Raw genomic sequence first — 20,432 nt, forward strand, 5'->3', positions numbered from 1 at the left:
CAGTCTGTGGATCTCTGCAACACCCAATAATACTCTGGCCACTTTACAAGGGAACTTCATTTCATTCCACCTTATGTCCACAATGCAGTAGTTAGCTGAAGGGCATGACTACTGTGGCTGATCTGGTTGCCCCACTGTCTTCCAACCTGGCTCAGAAAGCCATAAAGCTGGGTAGAAAGCAGGGAAATGATAGACCAAGAGGATTCCCTGGGGGCGGCAAGTGGTAAGAGACAAAACCAATTAAAAGGTGTCCAATTGGGACAAAAGAAAAAACAAAGGGGGGAGGGAGGGAGGGAAGAAAGATAATTTCATGCAGTGGGCCAGGCCTCTACCACGATCTCTACCTGGGCCCATCAGGGTCACTCTGGACTCTGTCACATAAAAAGTAGAAACTCTGCTGGCACCTGGCTGGAGACATAGAGAGTCAGACAGACTGACAGCCACACGCAGAGGGATTGGTTGGGAAGCCAGGAGAACTGAGGATACCATGCCAGTGACTATTTACAAAGAGAGATACAACAAAGAGAGGTACAACCCCACCCTTGCCCTGCTCCCACCCATTCAGCCAGTCTCCTCATTCCGAGACTCTGGAGTGGCGTTAGGAGTGGTGGTTTCTTCCCCATTACATGTAGTTGGGGCTGCCACTGTCGTTGCTGGAGCCTCTCCTGTAGTTGCTGTAGCTGTTGCCGTTGTTTCTGGGTGTGCTGCTGCAGTAGCTGTTGCTGCTGTTGCTGCCTCAGCTGTTGCTGCTGCTGTGCTGTCTGCTTCAGCTTTAGGCTGCAGGGCGGCGGTGGTCTCTGTCGTGACAGCACTGTCTGTCGTTGGGGTAGTAGCGGGAGCAGCGGGAGTTGCTGGCTTTGTTCCATCTGTGTGCTCCGGTGCTCGGAGTCTCTTCATCATTGTGGTCACTCGAACAGCTTTCTGCAGGTTGGGGAGAGAGGTGGTTGGTAACGGGGTAACACAATTGTGTCTTGCTTCTTCAAGGGAGTCACATCTCTGTCATGGGCTCTTTTCCCTTCCACAATTTGATATTACCAAGTTTTATGAATCTCTTGGCATTCCCCCCCCCCCACAATCTGTTAGCACAGGAGACTCTCAGCTTTATTTTTAAGTCTGTTTTCAGCACTTGTGACTGCAGACAAACACTTGAGAAAAGCGATTCTCTATAATATATCCTCAAGGTTAAGGCATTAGAAAGCAAGTAACCAAACCAAATACAGCTCTTGTACTTTGTTATTACATCCTACGATGATTCATCCAACTCCATAATTATTGGAGCATCTCTTGTTGTTGAACATTGGCAAACCTCAAAAATGGAAGTTTAGGGCTTTCAACCAATTAGCAGTTTTCTTAAAGACTAACAAATTTATTTCAGCACAATCTTTTCTGGACTACACTCCATTTCACCAGATACAAGTGAATTATTCAGAAGACAGGTATATACACAGGGTTATAGGAGAAAAAAAATTGAAAATAGAGTGAATTTGCAAGAGGAAATTAAATATCTGAACCGTAATAAGTTTAAAATTATATAAAGCAAACATAGTGACAATTCACAATTACTAATAACAATAGCAATACTAAGGCTACAATCCTATACACACTTACTGGGAGTAAGTCTCATAAAACGTAATGGATCTTACTGCTGACTAAATGTGTATAGAATTGTGCTGTTAATCAACCTTATCATATGTAATGTGATAAGAAAAATCACCCCAAATTGGGATTCAGACCCCTTCCGTGGGAATGCCTAGTTTCATAATAAATTCTAATTCATTGCTTTGGGGGGGGGGTGTCTAATTTTCCTTTAACTTTTTTGCGGAAGGACTGTCACTTTGAAATGTAAGACAGAATGATTTTGGACATTAAAACTTTCCTGTCTGGTTTCTGTATATTTATTTTATTTATAATGATATTAAAAAGAAAAACAATAAACAGCCAACAACATTAATACAAAAAATACATACGAAACAAAAAGAAAAGTAGAAAACAAAAAAAGAAAGGAAAAAAATCTACATAAAGTATCTCTAACAGCGTAGCAAGAGCGAAGCCAAAAAGTTCTAATTACTGATCTAAATTTCCACCCTCTCAAAAGCTATATTTCCAACAGTCTCTCTTATGACTAATCTTCAAATCCAAAACTCATTAAATCATTACTCTCTCTTCCTGTCTAGTTTCTAGATGCTGCCATTTCTGATTTCAAATTTGTATTCATTTATTCTTTTAAGTAGAGACAGGTCTGTTTGTCCTGTGTAGATAGCAGAAGAGCACTGTTGGTAGATAACACCAAATGAATAGGGTACAGCTGACGTTATTGGGTCCTTTAATGGGGTCGCCTGACTAGATATGGAACAGAGTGGCAACGTGGTTTGTGGCAGGGGCTGTTTGTGTCCCTGCTGTATAGTTTGCCATTGCTGGTGAGTAGTTGTAAAAGATTAGGGGGCTGTCTGTTAAGAAAGGAGACACCAATCAACTTTGTGAGAGAGAAGTGTCATTTTCCAGAATCAGCTGTAGTTCACTGACGATACACTGGAATAGTTTTTGCTGGAAGCTCAAGGTGACAATCAAATGGTGTTCTGTCATTTCCCATTCTCAGTCCAATTGTAAGTAATCTTTGGGTACAGGTCTACAATAAGTTTCATCACGTGGTTCAATGAACATTGTAGTTTTAGGAATACCTCTTGTAAATCCTACAGGTACAAGTCCCTGGCTGATGACCTGGAACAGTGCTGATGTATTGTAGGGTTTGACTGTATAGTAGATAATGGATTGTATGTTCTGAGTGAAAGTTAGAAGCTGTTACGTTTTTGTAGTGGTCAGTGGGTTTCCAATATAGGATGGTGCTCTTAAGTCCATTCAGAAAGTGAGCCTGCTGCATGGAGTAGTGTAGACACAGTAGTGCGTGACCTTCTGCAGGGCTCCCTGCAGCTTTGAAAGCAAAAGTGGAGCGATTGCACCCCACCTCCACTAAAGCGGAAGTGGAGTGCGATTGCTCCACTTTCACTTCTGAAGCTGCGGGCAGCCCTGCAGAAGGTTGCAGAGGGCTCCCTGTACCCCCGGGAGGCTGCAGGAGGCTAGGTACATGCAGCCAAGTCCCTGCAGCCCCCCTGAGCGGCGTGATCCTGGGGATCGCGCTGCTGCCTTACCCCTGCCCCCGCTGCCTCCCCCTGCCCCCGCAAGAACTTAGAGCGGCTCAAACTCTCCCCGAGAGTTTGAAATCCACTGATGTACTGTATTTCAAGTAGAAGAAAGGTTTTGGGCAACAGAACCGAGGACGCATTGTTTTAAATCAGTTTGCGTGCTGTGGAGCCATGTGTGTTCCATGGCAGTGCCACTCATCTGAAGGTACAAGCTGTGTCCAAAATTGAAGTGAGGCCAAAGTGACAAAGCTTGGTAGCCAGTTTAGCAGTAGCATCATCTGGGATAATATATCTTTGGTGGAAAACTGGTGTAAAGAGCCTCTATTAATGGTGACAATTGTCACTGTGCTTATTGTGCATAATTCTAAGCTTGTTACAATTAAGTGGACAAGTATGTGCAGCAGGTACATCAACAGGAACTGTCAATGCAGAGTTCAAATTGTGGAAGATGTGAATGATTTTAAAATTCTTGCAAATTGGTCACAGCAGGATGCTGAGGTGTCTTCCACACTTTCTTGTAGGTCCAGTTATGAAAGGTTCTGCATCACCTGAAATAGTTTCTCTGAACAACTTCCCACAGATACGATGATGGCAGAGAAATAAGCTTTCTTTGCTCCCATCATTCCCACAAAGTAGGCCTGAAAATGGACTCTAGCCCATCTTTGAGAAGGGTCATTGTGAGTCTTTCTCCAAGATTGCTCAATGTGCCTATTCAGTCATTTCATTGCCACCTACTCCCCAGTAAACCAGGGGACTGACTAGGCAGAGGATGCTCAGATGCAATTGTATCAATGTATTCCACTCTTATTTTATATACAAAAGATTTCATTTCATGCATTTGATGAAGACCTTCCAACTCCTTTCCTCCTCTAGTGCTCACCTTGTCACCGGCCTGTCCCTGTCAGAGTCACTCTGTGCCTCTGATGGGGAAGGGTCCACTGGATCCACCCCCCCCTTTTTTTGTCAACTTGGAATTGCTCTGTGGAGCAAATTCACAACTCTGTTACCTGGCCCCAAGGCAAGGTCAATCTGGGGATCAAGGAAGCCCCCCCCCCCCCCGAAGACTTGGATCATCTGACTCTGCCTGCCCAGGAGGAAGGAGCTTTCCAGATGCCAAGACTGAGCCACCACTGGAGAATTAAAGTTTTAATTGATTAATTAAACTCATTAGGCAATTAAAGCTTGCACCTCTACAAAAACCCATTCCCCATTCTCACTGCTTTTAACATTCCTAGGGAAACATCTGCAATGTGTTCCTCAGATGATCCCAAGCTCAACATTAATCACCACTTCAGGTCATGCAAAATTATTTATAAAAAGGAACCCAAATTGTGTTAACTGTTTATTTCCTGTATTTTCTCCACAGTGCTCAATGCGGTGATCTAGCTTCATAACCATCCTCTTAGGGCACAATCCTATCCAATTTTCCAGTGCCGGTGCTGCTGTGCCAATGGGGTATGCACTGGTTCCAGTGTTGGGGAGGCAGTCACAGAGATCTCCTCAAGGTATGGGAACATTTGTTCCCTTACCTCGGGGCTGTGTTGCAGCTGCATTAGTGCTGGAAAGTTGGATAGGATTGGGCCCTTAGTGTTTAGACTGAGAGATGCCATTTCCTGAAGGCCACCTAATGAGCTTCAGAGGTGAATGGGAATTGAAATCTGGGTTCCCCCTATGCAGTCACTTTTGCCATGCCCAGCAGTCTAGGTATAATACCATGCTAGTGATGAGGTACTGAAAGTATTGTATGAACAACAGCATTTCCTTCTCCTACCTGGTTGCAGGGAGGCTGGCCTCATTTCTTGCAAGTCTAGTTAGTCTTCCAGAAATAAAACCAACATCCATAAGAGTTGGAGGGAAAGGCAAGACTCATGGAAACAGTGAGAGGCTAGCTCAGGCCTTCTCAAGTGCAAGAGAGAGGCCTTGCTTGCCAGTGGCACCAAGTACAGGTAAACTTTACCTTCCATTTTGCTCTGGCAAAATTTTTCTCAATTTGGGCACATACTCCATCCTTTATGTTCTTGTCTGAAGCTGCATTGCCCGAAATCCTGGAAAAAGAAAATATGACCATTAATAGCACCTCTTCCTAACAACCATGATTCAGTATCACTTCCTCGCTTCATGTTGCTCATTAGCTTATGCTGGAGAGGGCTAAATGGAAAGGCTGCTTGCCATTCCCACTGCTAGCAACTGCCATGCTGCTCCATCCTCAGCCAAAAGTAGTCTATATGCTGAATAAGTTTGTCTTTCTTCATTCACTTCATTTCATTCACTTTACCTCAGTGCATTCTAACCATTGCATTTTACAGCTAGGATCTTCTGTGATCTTTCCTCTGGCACCCAGAAGCAATACTACGTATATTACAAGCCCCTACATCATAGGACCCAATTCTACCCAACTTTCCAGTGCTGATGCAGCTGTGCCCGTGGGGCATGGGCTGCATCCTGCAGTGAGGGAGCAGTCATGGAGGCCTCCTCAAGGTGAAACTGCATTGCAGCTGCATCAGTGTTAGAAAGTTGGGTCGAATTGGGCCCTTATTTCTCTATACGTTTCCTTGCTTTCATTTGCTTCTACTGTTGAAACAAAAGCTCTCTCCTAATTAATGAGGAGTAACTACAGAGTTCTTACCATTCATGGGAGATAGCCTCCTCTGCTGTAATCCTCTGGTCTTGGTCAACCTCCATCAGGCGGGCCACCAGGTCCTTGGCTGGAAAAGGAAAGGAGGAAAGCTACTTGCTAGTTGCTTGGGATGGAGTGGAGGGTTGCAGCAGAACAGTGCTCTGCAGTGGGTGTGAGGAAGCCACCTATTGATGAGGCAATTCAGCTGTGGTATCTTTGGTCCAAATTATGAGACATTACACAGGGAATGCGTATACCAGTCTCCTGAAGTTCATTTCAAATGAAGAGCAACTTCAAGAAACTGCCAGTTTGATTGGAGGAATAGCAGGGACTGATTCATTCCACCCTGATTGCTTTTCTGCTCAAAATCTGGGGGCTTCAATCTGCTTTTCCATCTGTGGAAAGACACACATCTTCTTGCCTGGAGTGAGGAAGCAGTTTGTGGGGGCATCCAATTTTGAATGGAAAGATAACTGAAGGAGAAATGGTTAAGCAGCCCCTTTCTCCACCTGTACTCTAATCAAACTGGAAGCTTCCTGCAGTTGTAAAAATTCACTTCTTGCGAATATCGAGTTTGATCCCTTGTGATAAACATTCTGGGAACAAAACAGTTAAGGCAGAGGCACCTCAAAGTGCACAAACTGCTATCTATGATTTTGTCACCTTGAAATGGAGGGAAATGGGAGGGTCAGCAGCCATCAGAAATATTGTCCAATTGGTAAGGGAACTATTGAGGTTGTATTTACCCTTCAAAATTTGAAGCTGTGCCTCTCACAATATACATTTTCCGTCTCCTTCAGGGAGCCTTACCTGCCTGTGAGATGTCATCCCAATAGGGAGGGTCAAACTCATAGTCACCAGCCAAGATCTTACGGAACAGGTTCTTGTCATGATTCTCATAGTCATCTTCATCCATCTCCTCATAGAAAGGTGGATTCCCTGATAAGCTGCCCACAGGGATAAGAGGGAAGATTAGCCATAGAAAGGCAATCAGATGCCTGAACTTTCAGAGATGGTGGCCGTGTTGTTGAGCTGGTGAAGCCCCTGGCCATACACCATTACCTCCCTAGTCCCATTTCAAGGGAAGATCACTGTCTTCCTATAACTAGTACTAAGTTCCTGTTCTTTGACCTTCAGTCACGTATTTGTTCTGTTCTACTTTCTGCTACCTTCCCCCACTTATAATTAGTTTGTTAGATTGAGAACTCCACTGCCTTCATCCTTTTATACTTACAGAATGTACATGATCACCCCAATAGCCCAGCAATCAACTGGCCGCCCATATCGCTGGCGTCCTACCACCTCGGGAGCTGCAAGGACAAAAGTAGCGGGTTAGTGCTATTCCAGGGAAAGGCCCTAGTCCCTGTGAAAACATCCCCATGTAACAAAGCTCTAGGGCTTATGATTTCAAAAAACTTTGTGTTAATCACTGCTGAATTATATATTTAGAAATATCACATGTTGCAGTCTTCCTAGGACTATGCAACATCAGAATGAAAGTGCAGGGACTGCATATTTAAACATATAAATATTCTGTGCAAGCAGACAACTAGCAAAACATGGAGAGGGCTAGGTTATGACCTTTCTCCTGGATAGCTTTCCATGTTATGATTGTGAAGGGGAGAAATGAAACAAATTTCTAATGAAGCTGAATTCTCAGATCTCATTGTTTCAGAGATATTTAACACTTAAGTTGTGAGGCATCCTCACATTAAGCTAGAGACAAAATATTTTCATTGGGGTGTCAAAATCAGCTATAATGGGTTCTGCTTTTTTCCTTTATGAGACCTAATAAGCAAATCTCAAAGATGCAGGTCTCCTGGAAAGAGCAGAGCTCTCCGTGTTTAGTTCATCCGCACAAGATATCTGATGCGGGGAAGATGTGGTCAAGAAGCAGTGGAAGGACACAGATATATGAATACTGCTTATTTTCCCTTGGATAGGACCTTTGATCCTGGTATTATCACCATGCTATCTTTACCTAGATATTCTGGGGTTCCACAAGGTTCCTTGATGAGCCCATTCTCCAGCTTGGCCAGGTGAAAGTCACTGATCACAATTTTGGAGTTCTTCAGGCGGTTGTAATACACTAAATTCTCCAGCTGCAGGGACACAAAGCAAAAGAGGAAGACGAGGGGAACCCAATGCCTTTAGCAGACTGATGAATATAATGAGACTGTCTCATACCCACATAAAAATGTGATATTCTGTTGGGCAGAGCAAGACCATCATATTTGGGGGAAGGTGTGTGTATGTACAAGAAATATGAATTGGATTTCTGAGTGAGTCACAGAAAACAGTGAGAAAGAATGAGAATGGGTAGCTTTGTTGTATTTGCTCATGACCACTTCTAAATTAAAGCAAGGGGATGGAACAGAGAGCAGATAATTGGCTCAGATGTTTGTGCAGTGCAGACTAGCAGAGAGAGAGAGAGAGAGAGAGAGAGAGAGAGAGAACCAAATTACCTTGAGGTTCCTATGTACGATCTTGAGTGAATGCAGGTATGCCACAGCCTCCAGCACCTGCCTGATGACATTACTGGTGTCACGTTCTGAATAGTAACCCTGGTCCAAGATCCAATCAAATACTTCCCGGCCAGTGGCCCTGAAGTAGAGGAAAGAGAAATGAGTATACAGCACTGCACCACTGACACCACAGTCTTGCAATGGAAGCACCACCACACCCAGCAGTGGTATAACCTGGAACACTGCTCGATGCCACTTCAGTACCTCTACTCATTTTTTTTTTAAAGCTGCCACTTACAATGCTGCTCACATGGTTTCTTCAGTTGTGGAAGTGCATGACTTCCATTTTCAATTTAAAGGGACTGTGTAATGAAGGAGCTTCTTTGTACACACAGTCCCTGTAAATCAGTGGTTCCCAATCTTTAGGAGCCTGTAGACAAAGATTTGTGGGTTGCTGCTTTTGTTGCTGGTTGTGGCTATGGGCAGTCTGTTCTCTGCTCTTTCTGGTGTTCCATGGGGAAGCATCTCCCAAGTGAGCATTCCCCCACAGGCTACCAGAGAGGGTGGGAAACATGCTGGAAGTGATCAAAGGTGAACTTTTTTCCTAAAACCTTGCAACCACTTTTCGGGGCCTTGCAAACCACCTGTGGTCCACAGACCATGGGTTGGGAACCAGTGCTGTAAATCATACTGGAAGCCCTGCACTTCTGTGTTTGAAGAAACCACACAAGGAGCACATCAAGGCACTTTCTACTCACTTTTAGTGAGGGGAAAGGGGATCAATGTGGGCTGCATCTATGGCAGGATGGAAGTGGTGGCAGCAGTAGACTCAGGATGAAGGCCACCCCAAATCCACTGCCCTCTTGTAGTCCTGCAGTCTTCCACTGATACAACCCATGTCAACTCTCCTAATGACTCATTACCTGGCCTCACCATAGACAGCAAAAACACCAAAATAGTTTTGTGGATGAAAATTACTGCACATTGTGACTGGGGTCTCCTTGATGATCAAAAGGAGCTTCTGATAACTGTTTGGGAAGGAACTTTTCAGGTACATGTTCTGTGAAGTGGCAACAAGATGGTTCACACTTGCATATTCTCATTGGAACAACTCAGGAGACCTGGCAGTCCAAAGAGAGGATCTCTGTAATATCTTAGGCGTTCCAGGCAACATCAACTTACAGCTCCAAGAAAAGGAAGTACTCTTTTCGGGTGACATATACATCTACCAGCTGCAGAATGTTGGGATGTTTCACCCTGCAGAAAAAGAGAAGGAAGACAAAAGCTAGAGGTTGCAAGAGACTTAGGGCCCAATCCTATCCAATTTTCCAGTGCTGGTGCAGCCATGCCAATGGGGCGTGCACTGCAGCCTCTGATGGGGAGGCAATCACAGAGGCCTCCTTAAAGTATGGGAACATTTGTTCCATTACCTTGGGGCTGCAGTGTGGCTACACTGGTGCTGGAAAATTGGATAGGATTGGGCCCTTATGCTGCAATCCTATGCACACTTTCCTGGAAGTAAGCCCCATTGAACACAGTGGGACTTACTTCTGAGTAGACATGCATAGGCTTGCACTGTTACTACCTTAAAATAGGAGCCTGCACCCAGAATATCTTTGACAGACACCTATTCAAAACTTTCTTAAAAACTGCCAGGAGAGGAATCTATATCCTTTATGGGTAACATCTATTCCTGCATGGCTTCTATAATTATGCAGTTTAAAGCCAAATCCTTGTTCTGCCCTCAGTGGATATGGTGAATAACTGCACCTGTATCTCACAGCGGCCCACCAAATGCCCCAGGGAGCACACCAGATAACAAGAGACCTCATCCTGGTGCTCTCCCCTACATCTGGCATTCTGACTTAACCCATTCCTAAAATCAGGAGGTTGCGCATACACATCATGGCTTGTACCCCATAATGGATTTTTCCTCCAGAAACTCATCCAATCCCCTTTTAAAGGCGTCTAGGCTAGACGCCAGCACCACATCCTGTGGCAAGGAGTTCCACAGACCGACCACACGCTGAGTAAAGAAATATTTTCTTTTGTCTGTCCTAACCCGCCCAACACTCAATTTTAGTGGATGTCCCCTGGTTCTGGTATTATGTGAAAGTGTAAAGAGCATCTCCCTATCCCCTCTGTCCATTCCCTGCATAATTTTGTATGTCTCAATCATGTCCCCCCTCAGGCGTCTCTTTTCTAGGCTGAAGAGGCCCAAACGCCGTAGCCTTTCCTCATAAGGAAGGTGCCCCAGCCCCGTAATCATCTTAGTCGCTCTCTTTTGCACCTTTTCCATTTCCACTGTCTTTTTTGAGATGCGGCGACCAGAACTGGACACAATACTCCAGGTGTGGCCTTACCATAGATTTGTAGAACGGCATTATAATACTAGCCGTTTTGTTCTCAATACCCTTCCTAATGATCCCAAGCATAGAATTGGCCTTCTTCACTGCCGCCGCACATTGGGTCGACACTTTCATCGACCTGTCCACCACCACCCCAAGATCTCTCTCCCGATCTGTCACAGACAGCTCAGAACCCATCAGCCTATATCTAAAATTTCATCTTCTCTGCTTGAAGTCAGTAGTGCAGGCATGATGCATTCTGCCATAAAGACATACGGCTGAAAAATACTTGGCTGTCCATTGGATAACTTGCCTCTCGGCTCCCAGGATTGCTTGCATCCTCACTCCTTGGGCTCCAATGGGGAAATTCTCCTCTATGGTCAAGAACCCTCTGTTCTCTGCTGCCATTGGTCAGCAGACACCATGGGGCAAACAGTGGCTCTTCCTTCATTTCTGCTGTTTCTCTAAATAAAGTGTGTGTGTGGGGGGAGGTGCTGCACTTCCTGCTTTAAGGAAACTGCACAAGGAGCAAGGTAAGGAGGGGGATAACCTGCTTCTCATTTGGGAGAGTGGAAAGTGGATAATTGAAGCTTATATCTGCGGCAGGCTGGAGGGAGGTGATGGGAGTGGCAGCAGCAGAGGTGAAGCGCACCCTGAATCCACAGCTCCTCAGACACCTTGCAATCCGCTGCCTACCCTATGTGATGGTAAAGCCCATCTTGGAGCAATAAAACACTCTGTATGGATTGTGCAATATAAATAACAACAAGGAATGCACTGATTAGTAATTCAGAGATATGAATGAGCTCCAAATTCAACTTGCAGAGCAGAAATCTAGCTGGTTTTTAATGGCATTCTATTTTCACACACCTGGTGTTCCTTGCCAACCAGTTCCTTGCAGCAGGGCGACTCAGAGACAGTCACTGAAGAGACAGTGAAATTGTTGCAGATATATTCCATGAAGTGATTAAATTCAGTGCTCTGTAACCTTGGGTTCTGTGCAGTTTATGCCATTATTTCCATCTTATCCATGCATTATGCCATCTTATCTTGTTTTTAATTGTTTTTAAATGTTTTGTATTTTTAATGTCTATCTGTATTTCTAACTTGATTGTTAGCCGCCTTGGGTGCCCTTTGGGGAGAAAGGCGGAATACAAATCCAATAAATAATAAATAAATAATTATTATTTATTTTTAAAAAATACAGCTATTGTTCTTCTGGCCAAAGACCTAATGATAACCATTCTTACTTCCATGGCATGAGAGGGGTTTGGCAAAGGTTTCACAGTGTATCCTGAGCCCAGAAACATAATTGGCTGGTAGAAAAAGCTGGACCTCCCCATTACAGTTATGTGTGTGCTGCATAATCAATTTAATTACTGGCAACTCAGAATTGACTCTGTAAACATATAGGCAAAGGGAGCCACAAAGTGTGCTCTGATGATCTGGGGTCCTGTACATGATGTGCTAGCACACAAGGTCAGTAATTTTGGAAGAGCTGCCTGTAGACATAACTTCTAGCAGGAAAGGGTGTGGGTTTTTATGCTGTAGGGTGAGCTCTGTTCTCCCTCCCACTTCTGCTCATCTACTTACACATAGCCTTCGTACCTGATTCTGTCCTCTTTGCCTCTCTCCACATGATTCAGGTGGGCTACCCACTTTGTTTATGTTTTCAGGGTCTTACATGTTTTTCTGCTCAACTATTTGTTTGGCAAGGAATTTTAAAAAAGCGTTTGTTTTATGAATTTCATTTTAAAAACTGCTGCATGGGAAGGTTAGGGGAGAAAGGTGGTGATTTTGTGACCAACACAAGTGCCAGCCACAAGTGGGTACTGCCCCAATGGGCTTCAAGACTGACACATGGGCCAGCCAATCAATGCTAGCAAGTACATATCTGGCTTCCACTGAGAAGCAGGTTTCCCCTGAGCTTGATATGGGAGAGAAGATGGTCCACACACCCAAAATACAAGTATGTTTCCACAGTAGGTTCACCACTAAAATGTTGTACTACTACTGTATGTACCCTTAGTTACAGATAGTTGTGAATAACACACACTTCATTATGTGTGCGTGTGGGGTGGGTGGGAATGTCAGCCTTGTAATGAAATTACATAGAATGAGCCTGGCTTATTTCTTTATGTGGAAGATGTGACCCCACTATCACTAGCTTCTGTAGTTGGTAAAAGGCTAAGATGCAAAGGCTTGAGAACCTATCAGTGTGCACATTCACAACTTCACAACTCACATTTTCAGGATGATGATCTCGTTCTTGGCTGCCTTCCGCACTTTGCGTCCATCTCTTTTCAGAAATTTCTTGCATGTATAGAGCTTCCCTGTTGTCTTCTCCTTGGCACGGAATATCTCACAGAACTCCTCTCTGGGGAAAGAACAGCCATCATGCCATGAAAAGAAGTTCCTGTTCAGGGGCTGGAATGGTCCAATTGTGCAAGAGAGACTGTGCACAGCTTCATGAATTGATCTTCCCAAGAATCACAGAATACGAGGGCGGGAAGGAACCTAAGAGGGCAGCTAGTTCAACCCCGTGATCAGTGCAGGCAACTAAAGCATCTTTGACAGACAACCATCCGACCTCTGCTTGAAAACCTTCAAAGGGCTCATAACTTCATGAGGCAGACCATTCCAGTGGTGGACAGCCTTTACAGTTAGGAAGTTCTTCCTCATGCCCAGCCCACATCTACTTCCCAGTAGTTTCAATCCATTGGTTCTAATCCTGCCCTCAGGAAGAATCAAAAGCAAGCCCTCCCTTTCGTCTGTGTGACAGTCCTTCAGATACTTGAAGGTGGCTATCATATCTCAGTTTTCCTCTCCACGCTAAACAAACCAAGCTCTTTTATCCATTCCTCATAGAACTTGGTTTCCAGGCTTCTCACCATCTTCAGAGAGAGATGCAGACTGCCACTTGCAGATGTGCCAACATTTTCTTGATACGTTCTTGCTAAACACACCAACCCAGGTCCCACCAAAATTAAGAGTAAGCAGAGAAGAAGGAACTACCAGCCTCAAATCCTAAGAAGGAACAGTAGCATAGCTAGAGGGGACAAAACGGTAAGTACTGCAGGCGCCGCAATGTGCTGTGTAAGTGGCCCCTCCCACTCGCTGTTAGAGACATTCTGGGCAGGAACAACAGTGCACAGGAGATGCTGTTTGGTTCAGTGAGCACCTGTGTATTGCTGTTGCTGTCTGGAATGGCTCCGATGGTGAGTGTGGTGCATTGTGGTGCCTGCAGCACTTACCATTTTGCCTACCTATGATACTGTGTAGGAAATTGCAAGGTGGCCTTTAAGTACCCAAATAGCTTTTCCCCAAGTAAGTGGACTGTGCAAAATAAATATTAAAAAACCAATCAACCAACAAAGGGAGTGTGAGCAAAGCTATGAGTCTTGGTTCAAAAATTAGCTTAGCTGTGAATTAGTGGTGCGATTTTTAGCAGACCACTCTCCACTCAGTCTCCCAATCCTCTATAATTAGGGATAATGATTCTGACTATCCTACAAGGTTATATACCACAAAAATCCCGAGCATTATTGTTACTCTGTGTACCAAACCACATTTTACAGCAGACATGAAATGGCTTTTCCTTGTGATGTTTTATCCTGCCAAGGCTGTGGAATGGGGAATGGGGAAAGACATGATGTGATGTGACACAAAGATGTGATGTGACACATTTTCAAGGGGTGCTCCTCTTATATTTAGCAGGGGGAGAGTATTCCTCCTCACCACAGCACAGTGTCTTTTCTAGTAGCTGTTTGCTGGTGTTCTGCTGCATCTTTTTAAGATTGTGAACCCTTTTGGGACAAGGAGCCATTGAATTACACAGGCCAACACACATTTTGCTTCCTTAAACGTTACACAATTCCTGGGTATATTTGGGGTGCCGATTCCAAAAATGGCATCCATTTTGCCCTATCACATCTAGTTTTGGAGATATAGTATATAGCCTCTTTAGTGAATGGTTCAAGCAGCTTCCTCATGAGGAATCAATGGTGTAGGCTTCCTCATGAGGAAGCTGCTTGAACTATTCACTAATGAGGCTATACTCTATCTCCAAAACTAGATGTGATAGGGCAAAACGGATGCCATTTTTGGAATTGGTACCCCAAATTCATTTCAAACCACCATAAAGTTTGGGAAAAGCTTTTCTGACCCTCAATTTTGTAGGCCTGTGTTATTAGATTTTCTTTATAAACTGCTTTGTGAACTTTTTGTTGATGATAATAATAATAATAATAATAATAAAATAAAAAAGAAAGGCCGAGGGGCCAGACCAAGTGCCCGAACCCCACCATCTTATGATGAGTACAAAAAAAAGAATCCCATACTGGATCAGTCATGGCCTGGGTCAACAATGACTGCGTCAGGTGTTGGGCCACCTGGGCACCTGGTGATAAGTGAGCTACAGGGGACAGTGGAGTCAGCCACTGATGATCAGTTGGTCAAAAATAAATGAAAAAAAAAGTGGACAGCCGACGAAAACCGTGAAATTGTATTTTGTTAATACAAGGCCAACCGCTCTGAGAGGAGCTTTCAAAAATGTATGATGGAATTTTGGATCCACAGGAACTCAAAGAGTCAAATCTCTGAGCAGTGCATCATTGACCAATGGCGCTTTATCCTAAGGACCAAAATTTTCACCAAACTGGAATTGCAAGAAATCAAAGAAATGGCTAAAAAGCCTGACCAGATCACGGGCCAAATTGTTGAAGAAGAAACATTTTCCAAAAATAATTACTCAAATGTGGACATAAAACTTGAGCAATCAATTGTTGAACAAGTGAACAACCAGGATTTAACTGAACATCAACAAATGTTGAAAGACAGAATCATGGAACACATGAATGACAATATGGAAAGGCAAAGATCGCCAGTTCTACACCAGATTCGTAGCAGAGAGGTAATTAGCCTGCTATGTGATATAAATGTTGCCATTACAACGATTCCAGCCACTACACTGGAAAAAACTAATAGGCTAATATACAGTATAGCCTTCATTGTAACCATGGAACTTGGGTACAAACTGTCCAAGAGACATAAACCATCCCATCCTCCAAGGTGGAAAACTCGGCTTGAAAATAAAATAAACTGAGAGTAAATCAGTTTATTTCAGAAACTTGAAGTTTCTGAAAGAAGGAAAATTAAAGAATGAGAAAGTCAAAAACAGCCTCTACAAAAGGCATGACCTTGAATGAGAAACGATTAATGTAGTCATCAAAGAGCTCAAACAGTGAGTTATAGCTGCTGCCAAAAAGATTGAAGAATACGATGCATTGGTACAACAGTTCCAACAAAATACCCAGTTGTGCAAGAATCAGTGATTGTTCTACAAATCACTCCAAAAAGGAAGTGTAGTGCAGAACAATGAGAGTCCAAATAATGAGGAGACTTAAAAATTCTGGAAAGACATTTGGGAGAACCCAGTTGAACATAATAAAGATGCTTCCTGGATTAAGGATGCTAACAAGAACAACAGCAAAAAGCAAATGGATAACATTATAATTACAGAGCAAATGGTAAAACAACATGCAAAGACTGTTAAAAACTGGAGTGCACTTGGACCAGATGAAGTATATGGGTTCTGGCTGAAATACTTGAGTAGTCTCCATCACCAAATCGCAGTGCAATGCAATCACATACTCCAAAATGCAACCACTGAAGAATGGATGACAAAAGGGCGAACATTTTTTTGATCCTGAAAGATGTGGAAAAAGGCAATGTGCGTAGCAAATATCGCCTTCTTACGTGCCTTCCAACTACCTTCAAGCTTCTCACAAAAAGCAAACTACCCAACTGAGGAAAAAGGCAACTTTAAAAAATCCAGAGGCACAAAAGACCAGCTGTTGATAGATAAAATGATCTTGAAAAACTGTAAACGATGACAAACGAACCTCAATATTGCCTGGACAGATTACAAGAAGGCCTTTGACTCTTTGCCTCACAGCTGGATCAACACCTGCCTGGAAATATATGGAATCAGTGAAAACATCCGAAAGTTCATAAAACAGAGTATGAAAAAGTGGACTACTAAGTTAGTGGCTAATGGAGAAGAAATAGGCCAAGTAACATCAAGAGAGGAATTTTTCAGGGTGATTCATTGTCCTCCCTGTTGTTTAACATTGCTCTTATTCCTCTGATGGATATTTTGGACAAAACCGGAATGGGCTATAACATATCGGTATAGGCAGGCAAAATAAGTCACCTTCTGTACATGGAAGACTTGAAATTATACGCCAGAAGCCCTATGGAACTCGAGTCCTTGATGAATATGGTGCGGATCTTCAGTATGGACACACAGATGAATTTTGAACTTGATAAATGTGCATTATTGTCATTGCAGTGTTGGAAAGTACAACAACTGAAAGGTATTGAACTTGCCAATGGTGCCATAATAAAACCACTTGCACACGATGGTCAGTACAAATATCTTCGCATACTTGAATGCGACAATATATTGCACTCAGGAGTAAAAAATGTGACCTAGCGAGAATACTTAAAGAGAGTACAAAAAGTGCTTAAATAAAAACTGAATGCTAGAAACATCATAAAGGCAATAAACACCATTCAAGTGGGCCATTCCAGTGATTAGGTATCCAGCCGGCATTGTTGAATGGACCCAAAATGAACTTGAGACTCTTCACCCCAAAACCCCTAAACTGATGAATGTTCACCACTTGCTGCATCCTCAAAGTGATGTTGACCAACTGTAGCTACCGAGGAAGATCGGAGGCCGGGTGCTTTTGCAAGTACAACGAACAGTAGAAGAGGAAAAGTGAGAACTGAATGACTATATCACGAGAAGCTTGGAAAAGCTGATAAAAGCAGTTCAGCTGGAAAATCTGATGAAAGTTACTGAAAGCAAAGAGTTCAAAAAGCCAGAATATGAAAAATGGGCAACAGCTGGAGAGAAAAGCCGTTACATGGACAATTCATTAAAGGTATAGAAGGTAAGAGCAATAACAGCTTGAGTTGGGCATGGTTAAGAACAGGCAACATCAAGAAGGAGACTGAAGGACTGATTCTAGCCACACAAGATCAAGCTCTGCAAACGAATGTAATGAAGACAAAAATACAAGGCAGCAGTGATGATAGTAAATGTCATTTATGCAAAAAAGGGGACAAAACAATCTATCATCTCATTTGCGAATGTCCCAAAATAGCCGACACCGATGATAAAGAACGGCACAATAATGTGGCCAAGTTAGTTCACTGGGCTTTATGTAAAAGGTACAACATACCCGCGTCAGAAAAGCCATGGCAACACCAGGTAGCAAGGGTAGTAGAAAATGAAGAGGTCAAAATCCTGTAGGACTTTCGGATACAGACTGACAGATGTGTGGAGGCCAATACTCCAGATATTACCATCATAGAAGCCAGGCATGTGTTAATCATAGAAGTTGCCATTCCTGGCGACTCATGAATTTTGGAGAAAGAACAGGAGAAAGTATCCAAATACCGCAACCTGTGCATAGAATTGACACATCTGGAAGAAGCATGTAGAAGTGCTGTCGGCAGTAATTGGTGCACTAGGGACAATATCAACACAATTTAGCAAGTACTTTGCACAACTGGATGCCCTAGCAATAACACCAGTCGAATTACAGAAGACCGCCATAATTGGCACAGTGTTCATCCTTCGTTGGTACCTCATCTACACCTTGATGTGAGGCAGATGTCCATGTGGATGAGGATTTACCAGCTGATAAATGTTGTGGTTTTCGTGTGTATACGATCATTATCAGCTGTGTTGTCATGATGATGATGATGGGTCATGGCTAAATCAAGCTACATATCATGGAGAAAAAGTGATCCAGAAAGGCCATTTGTCAGGTATAGACTCAGTGACTGCTGTAACTTGCAGTTCTGCTCTCACCCAGTTGTAGTCACTTGCAGAAGCCCTATACCTTATTTTCTTTGTTTTCTATTTATACCCCACCTTTCTAGACAATGTTGTCACAAGGTACCTGGTTGGCAACCTTCAGTCTCGAAAGACTATGGTATAAGCCTACAGCACCCGGTATTCCCAGGCAGTCTCCCATCCAAGTACTAACCAGGCCTGACCCCGCTTAGCTTCTAAGATCAAGGTACCTGAGAAATTTAAAACCAATAAAACATAATTGGCAGCAGCAACAAGGTACCTGAGAAATTTAAAAATAATAAAACATAATTGGCAGCAGCAAAGCATACAGATTGTAAAACATAATTAAAATAAATTAATTAAAATTAAAAACCAAACAAAAAATAAAAGTTTTAAGAGTGTGCTTTAAAACAGGAAGAGCGGAGGCTTGGTTAATATCCATGGGAAAGGAATTGCAATACTGGGGCACCACCACCAGCACCACAAAAGCCTCATCCCTTGAACCCGCCATCTGAATTTACACTAAAGGTAGGCACAAGGTTAGAACAAGACCTTGTGATGTTCATGTGATGCCAATCTGCATTCATATCTGTGCATTACTTTCCCACCTGTACTATATTGATTGACACTGACAGTCAAAACAAAAGGAAGAGGTAAGGGGGTAACAGGATACTTACGTTTTGATGACCTGCCCCAGGTCATATCTGTCAGTCACCTCTGATGGCTGGTTATAATCCTTCTTATCTCCCAGGGTAACACATCCAAACGGCATTGCCAAGCCCGGTACTGAAAGACAAAATAAGAATAGGACCTCTAGGTCTTTGCCCTTGGATTTAGATAGCATCAATTACCTTGGGGAATCTAGGGAGACCTGCTCACTAAGCAGGATAAAGGTGAGTAGTGTCAGACACATATAAGTCCCCCTGGCAAATCACAAGAATTTTGACAAAACATGCAATTTATTTTTGTTATTGCCAAGTGAGTAAGGGAACTAACTCCAGTGTATTGCCACCCATTGTCTGCTGCAGGGAAATTGTAAAATTTTGCTATAGAAACTCCATCTAAGCACACAGGAATTCATTTTGAAAGGAAAGACTGTGGCTCTCTGTACAGTATTAAGAAGATACCTACTAATTGGAAAAGTTCTCATGAGAAGGCACCTGTGTTATCAGGTCTACTAGGCCTTCAAGTTCATGTGCTGGGCCTATTAACCCATTTCTGCCCAGCCCACAGGTGTGCACATTTGATCCTGTTGCGTATATGCAACATTGGGCGGAAATGGTTAATCAGAAGTCTGAGGCCTGTGATTGGCTGGAGCCTTTGGGCAGGTATCTTGCATCATTGTTCTAGGTTTTTGAGGGGAGGCTGAGCATTTGATTGGTTAGAACATTCCTGAAGGTAGTCTCTTGGGTATAGTAGCCCTTCCTGAAGTACACATAATTGCCAGACACAGCCATAGTTTCTGCACAATAGCTGTGGTCCCAAGTGAGGGTAATCTGTTTTAGGTTAGGAGCTTAGCATTGTTGGTTTCAGTTTTTTCATTCTGTAGAATTCCCTTGACACTATTAAGTGAGTCTTATGGCTGTTCTATGCTTTTGTTTTTTTTACTAAATTCTTAATTGTTACTGTGGTGTGTGATTCTGGTGTGCAAGAACCTTAGTTCAACTAAAACTGGTTCTGACCACAAAGTCACACTACTGAGTGTTTTTCTAGTATTTAGGAGAAGGAGATTTCTGAGGCTTGGGGATTTCTGTCTCTCCCCCCCCCCCCGGTTACCCCCTCTTAGACCTGACTATGGTCATTTTCCTTCTTGTCCTTTTCCAGTCAATCTGTTCGCTTCTTGCCTCTTCCTCTTGTCTTGTTCTATCTGGTCCTCCTGTCATCTTCCTTTCCCCCTCATCCTCTCTTTGGCTCACTTGTAGAACTGTCTTTCTTTCTGCCCACCCCTCTTCTAGTTTGCTACCTGCTTTGAGGGCTCCCTTGTTCTGTGCT

At 43.4% G+C, this 20,432-nt stretch overlaps 1 protein-coding gene across 1 annotated transcript; it reads right to left on the reverse strand.

Moving 5' to 3' along the window:
• Positions 1–561: 561 nt before the first annotated feature.
• Positions 562–19,212, reverse strand: CAMKV (CaM kinase like vesicle associated). Its single transcript, XM_066616298.1, has 10 exons — positions 19,118–19,212; positions 12,816–12,947; positions 9,405–9,479; positions 8,223–8,361; positions 7,739–7,859; positions 6,992–7,067; positions 6,568–6,704; positions 5,767–5,845; positions 5,098–5,185; positions 562–921 (listed from the first exon to the last, which is right to left on the reverse strand). The coding sequence occupies exons 1-10, from the start codon at positions 19,210–19,212 to the stop codon at positions 562–564; spliced, it is 1,302 nt and encodes a 433-aa protein (XP_066472395.1).
• Positions 19,213–20,432: the final 1,220 nt, after the last annotated feature.

Source organism: Tiliqua scincoides, chromosome 2 (genome assembly GCF_035046505.1).
Source record: "Tiliqua scincoides isolate rTilSci1 chromosome 2, rTilSci1.hap2, whole genome shotgun sequence".
NCBI lineage: Eukaryota > Metazoa > Chordata > Lepidosauria > Squamata > Scincidae > Tiliqua > Tiliqua scincoides.

Bases quoted from the DNA above. Each gene is read 5' to 3' on its own strand.
- CAMKV (XM_066616298.1), bottom strand. From the start codon at position 19,212: ATGCCGTTTGGATGTGTTACCCTGGGAGATAAGAAGGATTATAACCAG. The intron at 9,480-12,815 runs GTGAGTTGTGAA...CTTTTTCTGCAG, and splicing joins GAGATCATCATCCTGAAAAT to GGTGAAACATCCCAACATTC. The intron at 5,186-5,766 runs GTAAGAACTCTG...TTCTTTTTCCAG, and splicing joins GAGGCTATCTCCCATGAATG to GATTTCGGGCAATGCAGCTT.